Genomic DNA, 13738 nt, shown 5'->3' with positions numbered 1-13738 from the left:
CCACTAGGACCACAAATGTCCCAAGAAACTAGCTAGCCTAGCCACCGAGTCTGGTGCGCTCTGAGAGAAAAGCACGGCTGAATTGTTTGTTTTGATTAGGCGTTGAAACAATGTGGTTTAAGCACGGCTAGAAAGCTGTTTTAACGAATCAGATTGCATCCTCAAAACGACCTGTTTCACCCCATGTTACTTGTCTTGTAATGTCATAATGTGACAATAAAGTTTTATTCTGAATCTATTTTAAAATTGGGTTAGCCAGGTTTGAAAAGGTGGTTAAATCCAAGTATTATCAGTAACCTGATTAGCTATTCTCCATTAATCAGGGTACTATCGTTCATGTAAACACACACACTATCAGTGGAATCTTACCTCCACTTGATTGTGACACACTGTCTCACACCTGCCGTGTGTGTGTGTGTGTGTGTGTGTGTGTGTGTGTGTGTGTGTGTGTGTGTGTGTGTGTGTGTGTGTGTGTGTGTGTGTGTGTGTGTGTGTGTGTGTGTGTGTGTGTGTGTGTGTGTGTGTGTGTGTGTGTGTGTGTGACTGTGTGTGTGTGTCAAATCAGACTTTATCTAGGTGATGATTGTCTATCAGACACAATTGCCAGTGCCCTACCACCCACACTAGGTCATGTGTTACTTTCAGCAGCATGGGTTTATTGGGTTAGAGTACCTATGTTCCCCAGGTTCTATGTTCCCCACCATACAAAAAAGATTCTTTGTTCCCCACTTAGAATAAACCTAAACCAGAAACCTAACCTAGTAATTTTAGTAATTCTAGTAAGACTAAAAGTATTTTAGCAACTTGGTCTTAGTGTTACTTTTAGTAGCAAATTCTGATTTAAGCTCAGTCTTTGAACAATCCATTGAACTTTAGGCCTGCCTAGGCTACTTAAACTATCTAGTCTTAGCCAACTAAAAATGAACACTGGCATAAAATAAACTAAAATATAATTGCTCTGACTCAAACATTCTTTGTTCTGTACTTTTTTTTACAATTGTATAGTTACAAAACACTGAAGTCCTTAAACCAGAAACCTAACCTGGGGAACATAGGGATGACCCCGTTATGGTCACCCTGCCTTACGGTGGACTCATACAGGCTCTCATTGAGGGCCTGACTCCGATTCTAACAATCTAATAAATCCTGACCAAAGTTTTATAAAAAAATGTATAATAATACTGTACATACTGTACAGAACACCAAAATGGGCCTGAAGTGGTAAAACACTAAAAGGGGTTCCTGCCCAGAATGGGTTAAACTCTTTTACCAGCCAGACAAAGACTGTGACTGTTTGATTCATAAATCCTCTCTGATCTGGGGTTCCAGGGGATGGCAGGGGGTCCCCTAGCACTCACTTTGTTGAACCTAAAATGCAGTTATGGTTGTAGATCGACTCTGTAGATCGGCTATTTTAGATTTTAGATTATTATTTGCCACCCTAGTTTTTGTAGCCCCTCCAACGTCTGGCTTTCGGAAATTACGCCGTCTGGCAGCAACATCTATTTTGTATATATGTTTAGAGCACTTTAAACAAACAGAGTGGCAGCCAAGTCTATGGACTTTTAATGTTTGTTAAGAGTACAATGTTTGTTTAAAGGAGTGATACGCCCCTACTTCACACAAGTGTGATTTTTTGTGGCTGTGGCCTCTGGCCTGCACCCTCACAGCCATGTACTCCTCTATTAGTGTGGCTGTGGCCTCTGGCCTGCACCCTCACAGCCATGTACTCCTCTATTAGTGTGGCCTCTGGCCTGTACCCTCACAGCCATGTACTCCTCTATTAGTGTGGCCTCTGGCCTGTACCCTCACAGCCATGTACTCCTCTATTAGTGTGGCCTCTGGCCTGTACCCTCACAGCCATGTACTCCTCTATTAGTGTGGCCTCTGGCCTGCACCCTCACAGCCATGTACTCCTCTATTAGTGTGGCCTCTGGCCTGCACCCTCACAGCCATGTACTCCTCTATTAGTGTGGCCTCTGGCCTGTACCCTCACAGCCATGTACTCCTCTATTAGTGTGGCCTCTGGCCTGTACCCTCACAGCCATGTACTCCTCTATTAGTGTGGCCTCTGGCCTGTACCCTCACAGCCATGTACTCCTCTATTAGTGTGGCTGTGGCCTCTGGCCTGCACCCTCACAGCCATGTACTCCTCTATTAGTGTGGCTGTGGCCTCTGGCCTGCACCCTCACAGCCATGTACTCCTCTATTAGTGTGGATTTTGACAGCAAATTTAGATTTTAGTTTTTGTCATTTAGTTTGTCATATTTTAGTAATCTGAAATGTTTTAGTGTTAGTCTAGTTTTAGTCGAGTAAGTTAGCTACATATCATAAGATTGAATCGACTAAAGCTACTGTTGATTTAGTCGACTAAAATTAATGTTGGCAGGCCTTGATGGTGTTTTAACTGATTTTAAACTTGGTTGCATGCTGAGAATAGCCAATTTTCAAGCTCACAACACACAACGTGTTTGTTGAGCTTGTAGATCTGCTATTTCCAACATGCAACCAAGCATGAAATTACTTAAATTTTAGTTCTACTGGATCACTTTTCCACTTGTCTCTCCCGAAGATTTAGTCTAGTTTTTATTTGTGGCAAAATTGTCAATAGATTTCGTCTTAGTTTTAGTCATCGTAGCTTGGTTTTATTTCGGTTATTTCGTTTTCGTCAGTGAAAAACGTTAGTCGACGAACATTTTTCGCCATTTTAACGAAATCAACACTATCCTCTACATGCATCATGTACTCCATCGTCTTGTATTAAAATCTCTCTCTCTCTTTCTCTACCTAGTCTAATCGACAGACGGGGCTTCATCCAATCAGACGTGCCGCAGCTGACGCCGCCCACCAACGGCATCACAATGTACGGCGCCACCCAGTCCCAACAGAGTCACATGGTAAGACCAGTGACGTCACGCATCGTCCATTCTGACCACTATACTCTTTGTAAAGAGAAGACAGGAAATGCATGACATGTCCATCTATTGGTGTCTATTTTGGAAACATCTTAATTCATCTGTTGCACCAATATGAGAGCCCAGATATTTTGTTCCCTGATTCAGTTCACGAAAAGAGAGAACCGACATGCAAATCCCCAACTCCAGTTTGGGCAGGTGCTGAGCACCGAACAGCATAGATGAAACCACAGAGCGCTACCCTGTAGTTGAGGTGTCACAGTGCCACTTGACACCGCAGTTATAATTGCTGTTCTGTGGATTCATTTATATCCATATGCGACAGATGCTTTATCTCACCCAAAAAACTCTGTGACGCTTCGAGCACGAATAACTCTTCCTAAGACTTGATAACTCCGCATGACCTAACCCAACCTCATCTACCCCAGCCTCACGTAACAGAGTTTCACCTAATCCAGCCTCTTCTAATCCAGCCTTGTCTAATCAAGTCTAATCGTTTCTGCCTCTTAATAAAGCCATGTAATAGGTGTCTGTGCATGGCTTTAATTTTGGGTGTAAATGTGTATGATTAGCGGTTGGTTAAGGGTCCATGTCTCCCAGCTGGACGAGTTCTGGTTCATGTGTTCTTTCAGTCAGTGTGGTTTTCTGTCCTTTCTGCTGTCTACTTTACGCTCAACTTGTTCCTCCATGTAGCTTCAGGAAGAAGCACCGACAGTACCTCACATCAACTCAGTCACTCAGTTAATCACACTCCACTTTCATCCACTGCTGGCTCACACGCACACACACGTCGTACACACACACACACACACACACACACACACACACACACACACACACACACACACACACACACACACACTGCCTTGATCCAAATGAAGAGAACGTTAATCCATTTTAGTGATTCTAATTCCACTGGATTGGAGCAAATTATACTGCTCAGGATGTCGGATAAACGAGCCACTGTTGTCAATGTTAAACACAACACTCACACTATTCATGAATTAGGTCAGCAGCAGAGGGTGTGTGTGTGTGTGTGTGTGTGTGCGCGCGCACACGCGCACACACATAATGCAGAAATGTGACATAATAACCAAAGCCTAAATTGAATTATAATACTGTATATAATATTGCATATAATGTAATTCTAAATGAAATGCTGTTCAATTTATCTGACTGTTTGTTGTACTAATGAAATATTTGCCATGTTGTGCAGTAATATAGAAATGTGTGATGCATTGCAATGCATCACAGAATGGAATTGTTACCTGGTGAATCATAATCAAATTGAATTGTGAGGGCAGTGCAAATGCACAAACTCTAGCATATACAGTATACTTACCGTACAACCACATGTGTACATGTACAGTAGATGCCATTGCAACTATTTGCGGCACTACCTGTATTTGCGGCAACTATTTGCGGCACGTAATGCGCAAATCTAAAAGAAAATGTAAAGCTTGTACATCTGCTTTTTTTGGTTTAAAAGCTTGAAACCAATGTTCACAGCTCCTTATTCCCATAGCTCTGCATTAACAAAGATGAGCCCACTATGTACATACTCATAATGGCAGAAATATTGCTGACATGATATCTGTGTAAAGGTGGTGGACCGGACAAGGTTTCCGCAGCGTTGAAGTGCAATAAACCCGGGTCAAATTGTCTTTTGAAACGACCTGGAGAAAGGCCCAAGCTCATAAAACCCTAATAAACCAAAAGGACCCGATGTAGTAGCGGCTGATAGGAGCAGGAATAAACTGATTTTACAATCGGTGGGAGTCCAACCTGTGTTTACACTGAGGGGAGATGACACCCTGTGGGTCGGGGCCCTAGGCGGGGTCCCCACGTGATTTAAGGGGGCTCCCCAGGTGGCAATTTAAGGAACTTTAAGATATTTTTTATATATAAAGCACATTTCACAACGCAAGGTTAACAAAGTGCTGTACAGGTACATTTTAATAAATAATTACTCAAAATGAAAAAGAGAGAAAAGAAAATGTGTGAAATTAATATTTAACTTTAATTACATACAATGAACAAGCAAAACGTTGTAATGTTCTCAAATAGAAACTTTGATCAAATCAAACTGACATGTTGTGTGGCATCAGTTAGAATCGTGTCTCACTTGGGGATTCAGGACCACGTTTTGGTTGGGGGGGGGGGGGGGTCAAAGCATTTGCGTGGGGGCCAATGTTGTCATCATTTATGCCAGAGCTCCAGCTCCAGTAACCTGCTTTCATCCTGCAGCACATTATTAATGCATGATATTCATTGTGCTAAAGGCAAACAGCATTAGTCTAATCTCACTGTTTGCTGATGCATGGTATTGATGTCTCCTAACCCAGTTACTGTCCTTTTATTCTACACAGCAACGCCAATCAATTTAGGCTGAGGGACGGTGACGCAATGTGCAACTCTTGTCTATTGTTTTTAAAATGGGGGGGGACTGTTTCTCTGCATTAACATCTATTTTCTTGTGTTTTTTCCTTTCCTGCTTCTATCACTTCTCTCATCTTTCTCTCCTGTTTTCTTGATCCCTTTTTGAAAAACATCCTGTTTGGTTTCATTCCTTTCTGTGCTCTACCTTTTTTGGCTTCATTCTTTTCCATTTTGTTCCCTTTTCCTATATCTCATCTCCCCTTTCTCCCCTTTATCCTCCTTCTCTTGTTTTGCTCTCTCTCTCTCTCTCTCTCCCCTCAGTGTGATCAAGACCAGTGCATTCAGAGCACCAAATCCGTGTTGCAGGCGGCCGCCACCCCGCTCCTCCAGCAGCAGAACAGCGAGCCGGTCATCCTGACGACGACGCCCCCCGACGCCGATGCCTCCGGCCGCGCCTCCCTGGTCCTGGGCGGACCCTGCGGCGCCCAGCTGCCCCTGGGCCAGCCCACGCCGCCCACCTCCACCCCCAACCTGAGCATCTGCCACGAAGCCGCCCACATTCCGCCCGGCGCCATTCACGGTGTCCACTCTCTCCCCCTCCAGGAGCCTCCCCCAGGGGTCCCGCATCACTTCCTCACGCCGGAGGAGGCGCCGTCGCCTCCGGGCATGCTGCCCTGCGGCAGCCCCATGGGACACAGCCACGCTGCCACGCAGGCAGCCATCTACAACCCCGCCAGTCAGGACTCGCTACACGAAGACTCTGTGAGAGGACTGGTCAAACTCAGCTCCGTCTGACCCCGTCTGACCCCTCAGTGAACACATCCGTCCTTCAGCCAAAAAAGCTCCTGCACTCCCTCTAGTCCTGCCCATCCTCTTGGGTGGGACATTACATTGCCTGCGACCCAGGGTGGGACGTTGCCTGTCCTCTTCAGTGGGACGTTGCCTGTCCTCTTCAGTGGGACGTTGCCTGTCCTCTTCAGTGGGACGTTGCCTGTCCTCTTGGGAGGGGACATTGCCTGTCCTCTTGGGAGGGGACATTGTGTCCTCTTGGGAGGGGACGTTGCCTGTCCTCTTTGGAGGGCACATTGTGTCCTCTTTGGAGGGGACATTGTGTCCTCTTGGGAGGGGACATTGTGTCCTCTTGGGAGGGGACGTTGCCTGTCCTCTTTGGAGGGCACATTGTGTCCTCTTTGGAGGGGACATTGCCTGTCCTCTTGGGAGGGGACATTGTGTCCTCTTGGGAGGGGACATTGTGTCCTCTTGGGAGGGGACATTGTGTCCTCTTGGGAGGGGACGTTGCCTGTCCTCTTTCGAGGGGACATTGTGTCCTCTTTGGAGGGGACATTGCCTGTCCTCTTGGGAGGGGACATTGTGTCCTCTTGGGAGGGGACATTGTGTCCTCTTGGGAGGGGACATTGCCTGTACTCTTGGGTGGGACGTTGCCTGTCCTCTTGGGTGGTACGTTGCCTGTCCTCTTGGGTGGTACGTTGCCTCTCCCCTTGGGTGGGACATTGCCTGTCCTCTGGGGTGGGGACATTGCCTGTCCTCTTGGGTGGGACATTGCCTGTCCCCTTGGGTGGGGACATTGCCTGTCCTCTTGGGTGGGACATTGCCTGTCCCCTTGGGTGGGGACATTGCCTGTCCCCTTGGGTGGGGACATTGCCTGTCCTCTTTGGAGTGGACATTGCCTGTCCTCTTTGGAGTGGACATTGCCTGTCCTCTTTGGAGTGGACATTGCCTATCCTCTTGGGAGGGGACATTGTGTCCTCTTGGGAGGGGACATTGTGTCCTCTTGGGTGGGACATTGCCTGTCCTCTTGGGTGGGACATTGCCTGTCCTCTTGGGTGGGACGTTGCCTGTCCTCTTGGGTGGGACGTTGCCTGTCCTCTTGGGAGGGGACATTGTGTCCTCTTGGGTGGGACATTGCCTGTCCTCTTGGGTGGGACGTTGCCTGTCCTCCTGGGTGGGACATTGTCACTCTCAACAGAGTTACACTTTTCTCTGCCAAACACATCACAGGACCTGACAGTTTTAACCACACAAACCCTGGCCCGATTCTTGGGGGAGGGGTGATATTCTGCGGAAATAACCGACTTACAAGCTCACAACACGTCATCGCGTTATGAGCTCATAGGCTGCTATTTTCAGCGAAGACGTTTGGTGTCGAGGGGGAAGAAAGGAGGGTGCCTACTATAGAGCCCTGGGGGACTCCGGCCAACTACGGTATATGGGGTTTTTTTAAGAAAGAAAAGAAACCGAGGCTGTGTTTGTGAATCAGCTGCTATAAAGACGTTGGAGTGAACGGAACAAGACAGATGTAGGTGTCTCCTGCCAAACCTTCCTTCCCAGTGGAACCAGGCTGCTCGCTCTGCTCACAGTGGAACCAGGCTGCTCGCTCTGCTCACAGTGGAACCAGGCTGCTCGCTCTGCTCACGGGAAGAGCATAACCCACTGCCTGGAAGCCATAATGACCATTCATTCTGGACCCACCGTGGACTCTGTCTACGAGGGTTGACTGTTTGTTTTAGTTTTACAACAGAACAAATAGAAATGTTTTGAAAGTAAATCCATGACCTTGTTTTCATTTATTCATTTCCAGAAATCAGCTTTGTTTTGTCATGAATTTATCATTTTTCTTATCAAGCTTTAGCCCCACAACCACGGCGGACCGGACTGTCTTATTTGCCTTATATGGACGTTGCCGTTGGCGGTCAAGTGGTACAGTGCGTAACATTTTGGTTGGATGTTAGTACGTCACACATATCGTCGCTCTTTGTTTTTTCTAAGAGACTGTATTGTGCTTTATCATTCATGACATGGCCATATTTGGGGGGGGGGGGGGGTTCTCTGCCAAACTATTATGTTTCCTGTGGATATATTAATAAAATCAACTTTTTATTGGAAACAGTTGAATCCTTTTTCTTTGCAGGTTAGGACGGGGAGCGTGGTGTACAGCCGTGAGTATGACTGTCACGATTATGTAATTTTACTTTAACTGTCATTCAAATAATTGTCATTAACAATTTCATTGTGTGGCGCGAATCGCCTTAATAATCCTCTACGAATCGCCATAATCCTCTACGAATCGCCCTAATCCTCGCAAATCACCGTAATCCTCTACGAATCGCCGTAATCTACGAGGATTATGGCAAAAATCCTCTCGTTCCTCTACGAGGAAGGATCTGTGGTCTCCGTTAGGGAAACCACAATAATAATAATAATGTTTTACAATTAGTGGGTTAAATCCAGTGTGGGTTGTTTCAATGACCAGTTATTTTGTTTTGTCCACATTCAACTCTCTAGATGGTTGTCTGTGCACCACTGTGTAAAATGAGAAATGGTGTTCTGATAGTCCGTAATTGAGTTAGTCCGTAATTGAGTTATTGTCATGGAGCAGTCCGAGAATGGCAGAGTATTTAAAGTATGTGATGTTATTGAGTGAGGGGCTCATACAGTCATCTGTGTATAGTGTGTAGAGGAAGGGACTGAGGACACAACTTCGAGAGGCCCCTGTGTTGGTGAGAATGATGTAGACCTACAGCACCTACTTTAATCTGTTTTGTCAACGAATGACATGTGGGTCTTGCACACACTGAATACACCCACATAGTAATGCAGAATATTAACCCCTTCCCCCTTTCTGAAACCGCCTACTCGCCCTACACACTTTCCCTCGATATGCACGTTCACACGAGGCTGCGCCATATTAAGTGTCGTCCGAAACCAAGCAGCCTTGAGTGGAAGTGGCTTATAAAGCCCTCAAGAGCGAGTCTGAATTAAGGGCCCTTTTTTAAACTAGCTCCTCGCACTCGCCCTACACACTTCCACTCGGTTTGAGTATAGATGTATAAATAATAGACGGCACCAGGATTCCCCTGAATCCCCTCCCATCCAGTGCCATCTCTGTTATTTATATATCTATGAACCAAGTGGAAGTGTGTAGGGCGAGTGGCAAGGAGCTAGTTTAAAAAAGGGGGATCTAGACTCGATTGCGTTGTGCAGCCCTGCTCTCTGTCCGCATGGGAACCGCGACCTACAAATGTAAGTACCACCACAAATAAATGATAAATAAACTGCTCCTGAACAATCTTCATCTGATGCAGAATAGACAACGCTCCAACTGATGTTCACAAGGGTTCTTTATTTACCCCACCATGAAAAAACTACATGAAACCACACAAACAAAACAACTTTTAACACAATGATTTATAAAAACCATGGATGTATATGACCTTGTCCTTTTTGACAGTCACGCTGTATTTCCTTTTTCCATATTAATGAAATCCACATGTCACACAAACATACACAAGTATAAGACGCGCAAACGCGGGAAGCGAACGCAGCTGAGACCCTGCAGATCATGTCTGTCTGTCTGTCTGTCTGTCGGGGTTCAACTCCCTGCAGTGCCCTGCTCAATGTGTTGTATTTACATGGTTCATTGGTCCATGGTCTCAGGTCATTGAGCGGCGCGCTATATAGACAAAGCTATATAGACAACGCTATATACTGTTATTTTTCATGTTGGTGTTCTCTATATCTTTTCGTCCTGGGCATGACGTTAAACTGTTCCGTTCGAGAGGACCGGCGACCCTCGAATTTAAACAGCCACGAAAGGAGTTGTTATTTAGGGCTGTTATTGACATTTAGGGTTGTTATAAAACGATGGGTTATAGCCCATGTTTTTTGAAATTTTGAAAAAAAAAGTTATCCTCGTTTCTCATCATTTTGGACAATGGGCTATAGCCCATATGGTACGGCATACTATAGCACGCCGTTTTTCATCATTTTTGATGATTTGACAAAAATGACAAAATGAAAAAAAACGATGGGTTATAGCCCAAGTTTTTTGAAATTTTGAAAAAAAAAGTTATCCTCGTTTCTCATCATTTTGGACCATGGGCTATAGCCCATATGGTACGGCATACTATAGCACGCCGTTTTTCATCATTTTTGATGATTTGACAAAAATGACAAAATGAAAAAAAACGATGGGTTATAGCCCAAGTTTTTTGAAATTTTGAAAAAAAAAGTTATCCTCGTTTCTCATCATTTTGGACCATGGGCTATAGCCCATATGGTACGGCATACTATAGCACGCCGTTTTTCATCATTTTTGAGGATTTGACAAAAATGACAAAATGAAAAAAACGATGGGTTATAGCCCATGTTTTTTGAAATTTTGAAAAAAAAAGTTATCCTCGTTTCTCATCATTTTGGACCATGGGCTATAGCCCATATGGTACGGCATACTATAGCACGCCGTTTTTCATCATTTTTGAGGATTTGACAAAAATGACAAAATGAAAAAAACGATGGGTTATAGCCCATGTTTTTTGAAATTTTGAAAAAAAAAGTTATCCTCGTTTCTCATCATTTTGGACCATGGGCTATAGCCCATATCGTACGGCATACTATAGCGCGCCGTTTTTCATCATTTTTGAGGATTTGAAAAAAATGACGAAATGACAAAAACGATGGGTTATATCCCATGTTTTTGAAATTTTGAAAAAAAATGTTAGCCTCGTTTCTCATCATTTTGGACCATGGGCTATAGCCCATATCGTACGGCATACTATAGCGCGCCGTTTTTCATCATTTTTGAGCATTTGAAAAAAATGACAAAATGACAAAAACGATGGGTTATAGCCCATGTTTTTTGAAATTTTGAAAAATAAAGTTAGCCTCGTTTCTCATCATTTTGGACCATGGGCTATAGCCCATATCGTACGGCATACTATAGCGCGCCGTTTTTCATCATTTTTGAGCATTTGAAAAAAATGACAAAATGACAAACGATGGGTTATAGCCCATGTTTTTTGAAATTTTGAAAAATAAAGTTAGCCTCGTTTCTCATCATTTTGGACCATGGGCTATAGCCCATATCGTACGGCATACTATAGCGCGCCGTTTTTCATCATTTTTGAGGATTTGAAAAAAATGACAAAAACGATGGGTTATAGCCCATGTTTTTTGAAATTTTGGAAAAAAAAGTTAGCCTCGTTTCTCATCATTTTGGACCATGGGCTATAGCCCATATCGTACGGCATACTATAGCGCGCCGTTTTTCATCATTTTTGAGGATTTGAAAAAAATGACGAAATGACAAAAACGATGGGTTATAGCCCATGTTTTTGAAATTTTGAAAAAAAAAGTTAGCCTCGTTTCTCATCATTTTGGACCATGGGCTATAGCCCATATCGTACGGCATACTATAGCGCGCCGTTTTTCATCATTTTTGAGGATTTTTAAAAAATGACAAAAACGATGGGTTATAGCCCATGTTTTTTGAAATTTTGAACAAAAAAGTTAGCCTCGTTTCTCATCATTTTGGACCATGGGCTATAGCCCATATCGTACGGCATACTATAGCGCGCCGTTTTTCATAATTTTTGACGATTTGAAAAAAATGACGAAATGACAAAAACGATGGGTTATAGCCCATGTTTTTTGAAATTTTGGAAAAAAAGGTTTGCCTCGTTTCTCATCATTTTGGACCATGGGCTATAGCCCATATCGTACGGCATACTATAGCGCGCCGTTTTTCATCATTTTTGAGGATTTAAAAAAAATGACGAAATGACAAAAACGATGGGTTATAGCCCATGTTTTTTGAAATTTTGAAAAAAAAAGTTATCCTCGTTTCTCATCATTTTGGACCATGGGCTATAGCCCATATGGTACGGCATACTATAGCACGCCGTTTTTCATCATTTTTGATGATTTGACAAAAATGACAAAATGAAAAACACGATGGGTTATAGCCCATGTTTTTTGAAATTTTGAAAAAATAAGTTATCCTCGTTTCTCATCATTTTGGACCATGGGCTATAGCCCATATGGTACGGCATACTATAGCACGCCGTTTTTCATCATTTTTGAGGATTTGACAAAAATGACAAAATGAAAAAAACGATGGGTTATAGCCCATGTTTTTTGAAATTTTGAAAAAATAAGTTATCCTCGTTTCTCATCATTTTGGACCATGGGCTATAGCCCATATGGTACGGCATACTATAGCACGCCGTTTTTCATCATTTTTGAGGATTTGACAAAAATGACAAAATGAAAAAAACGATGGGTTATAGCCCATGTTTTTTGAAATTTTGAAAAAAAAAGTTAGCCTCGTTTCTCATCATTTTGGACCATGGGCTATAGCCCATATCGTACGGCATACTATAGCGCGCCGTTTTTCATCATTTTTGAGGATTTGAAAAAAATGACGAAATGACAAAAACGATGGGTTATAGCCCATGTTTTTGAAATTTTGAAAAAAAATGTTAGCCTCGTTTCTCATCATTTTGGACCATGGGCTATAGCCCATATCGTACGGCATACTATAGCGTGCCGTTTTTCATCATTTTTGAGCATTTGAAAAAAATGACAAAATGACAAAAACGATGGGTTATAGCCCATGTTTTTTGAAATTTTGAAAAATAAAGTTAGCCTCGTTTCTCATAATTTTGGACCATGGGCTATAGCCCATATCGTACGGCATACTATAGCGCGCCGTTTTTCATCATTTTTGAGGATTTGAAAAAAATGACAAAATGACAAAAACGATGGGTTATAGCCCATGTTTTTTGAAATTTTGAAAAAAAAAGTTAGCCTCGTTTCTCATCATTTTGGACCATGGGCTATAGCCCATATGGTACGGCATACTATAGCACGCCGTTTTTCATCATTTTTGAGGATTTGACAAAAATGACAAAATGAAAAAAACGATGGGTTATAGCCCATGTTTTTTGAAATTTTGAAAAAATAAGTTATCCTCGTTTCTCATCATTTTGGACCATGGGCTATAGCCCATATGGTACGGCATACTATAGCACGCCGTTTTTCATCATTTTTGAGGATTTGACAAAAATGACAAAATGAAAAAAACGATGGGTTATAGCCCATGTTTTTTGAAATTTTGAAAAAAAAAGTTAGCCTCGTTTCTCATCATTTTGGACCATGGGCTATAGCCCATATCGTACGGCATACTATAGCGCGCCGTTTTTCATCATTTTTGAGGATTTTTAAAAAATGACAAAAACGATGGGTTATAGCCCATGTTTTTTGAAATTTTGAAAAATAAAGTTAGCCTCGTTTCTCATCATTTTGGACCATGGGCTATAGCCCATATCGTACAGCATACTATAGCGCGCCGTTTTTCATCATTTTTGACGATTTGAAAAAAATGACGAAATGACAAAAACGATGGGTTATAGCCCATGTTTTTGAAATTTTGAAAAAAAAAGTTAGCCTCGTTTCTCATCATTTTGGACCATGGGCTATAGCCCATATCGTACGGCATACTATAGCGCGCCGTTTTTCATCATTTTTGAGGATTTTTAAAAAATGACAAAAACGATGGGTTATAGCCCATGTTTTTTGAAATTTTGAACAAAAAAGTTAGCCTCGTTTCTCATCATTTTGGACCATGGGCTATAGCCCATATCGTA

The 13738-nt window shown here is 43.1% G+C and overlaps 2 protein-coding genes across 5 annotated transcripts in view; one reads left to right on the top strand and one right to left on the bottom strand.

Moving 5' to 3' along the window:
- LOC308329041 (palmitoyltransferase ZDHHC14-like) overlaps positions 1-6315 on the top strand; it is an 84345-nt gene extending 78030 nt beyond the window's left edge. For all 4 annotated transcript variants that reach the window (XM_080783202.1, XM_080783203.1, XM_080783204.1 and 1 more), the window contains exons 9-10: positions 2792-2897; positions 5616-6315. In XM_080783202.1, coding sequence (XP_080639328.1) covers positions 2792-2897; positions 5616-6089 — 580 coding nt within the window. In that variant the 3' untranslated portion in view covers positions 6090-6315. The remainder of the gene's footprint in view (positions 1-2791; positions 2898-5615) is intronic.
- Positions 6104-8178, bottom strand: LOC308329043 (uncharacterized protein; the record flags this gene model as incomplete). The annotated part of the gene is made up of 2 exons (XM_080783208.1): positions 7246-8178; positions 6104-7174 (listed from the first exon to the last, which is right to left on the bottom strand). Exons 1-2 carry the CDS (start codon positions 7408-7410, stop codon positions 6104-6106), a joined length of 1236 nt encoding a protein of 411 aa, XP_080639334.1. The 5' UTR covers positions 7411-8178.
- Positions 8179-13738: the final 5560 nt, after the last annotated feature.

This window comes from Protomyctophum bolini (genome assembly GCF_963924005.1).
Source record: "Protomyctophum bolini genome assembly, chromosome: 15".
In the NCBI taxonomy this organism is placed as follows: domain Eukaryota; kingdom Metazoa; phylum Chordata; class Actinopteri; order Myctophiformes; family Myctophidae; genus Protomyctophum; species Protomyctophum bolini.
This window is presented reverse-complemented; position numbering and strand designations above follow the sequence as displayed.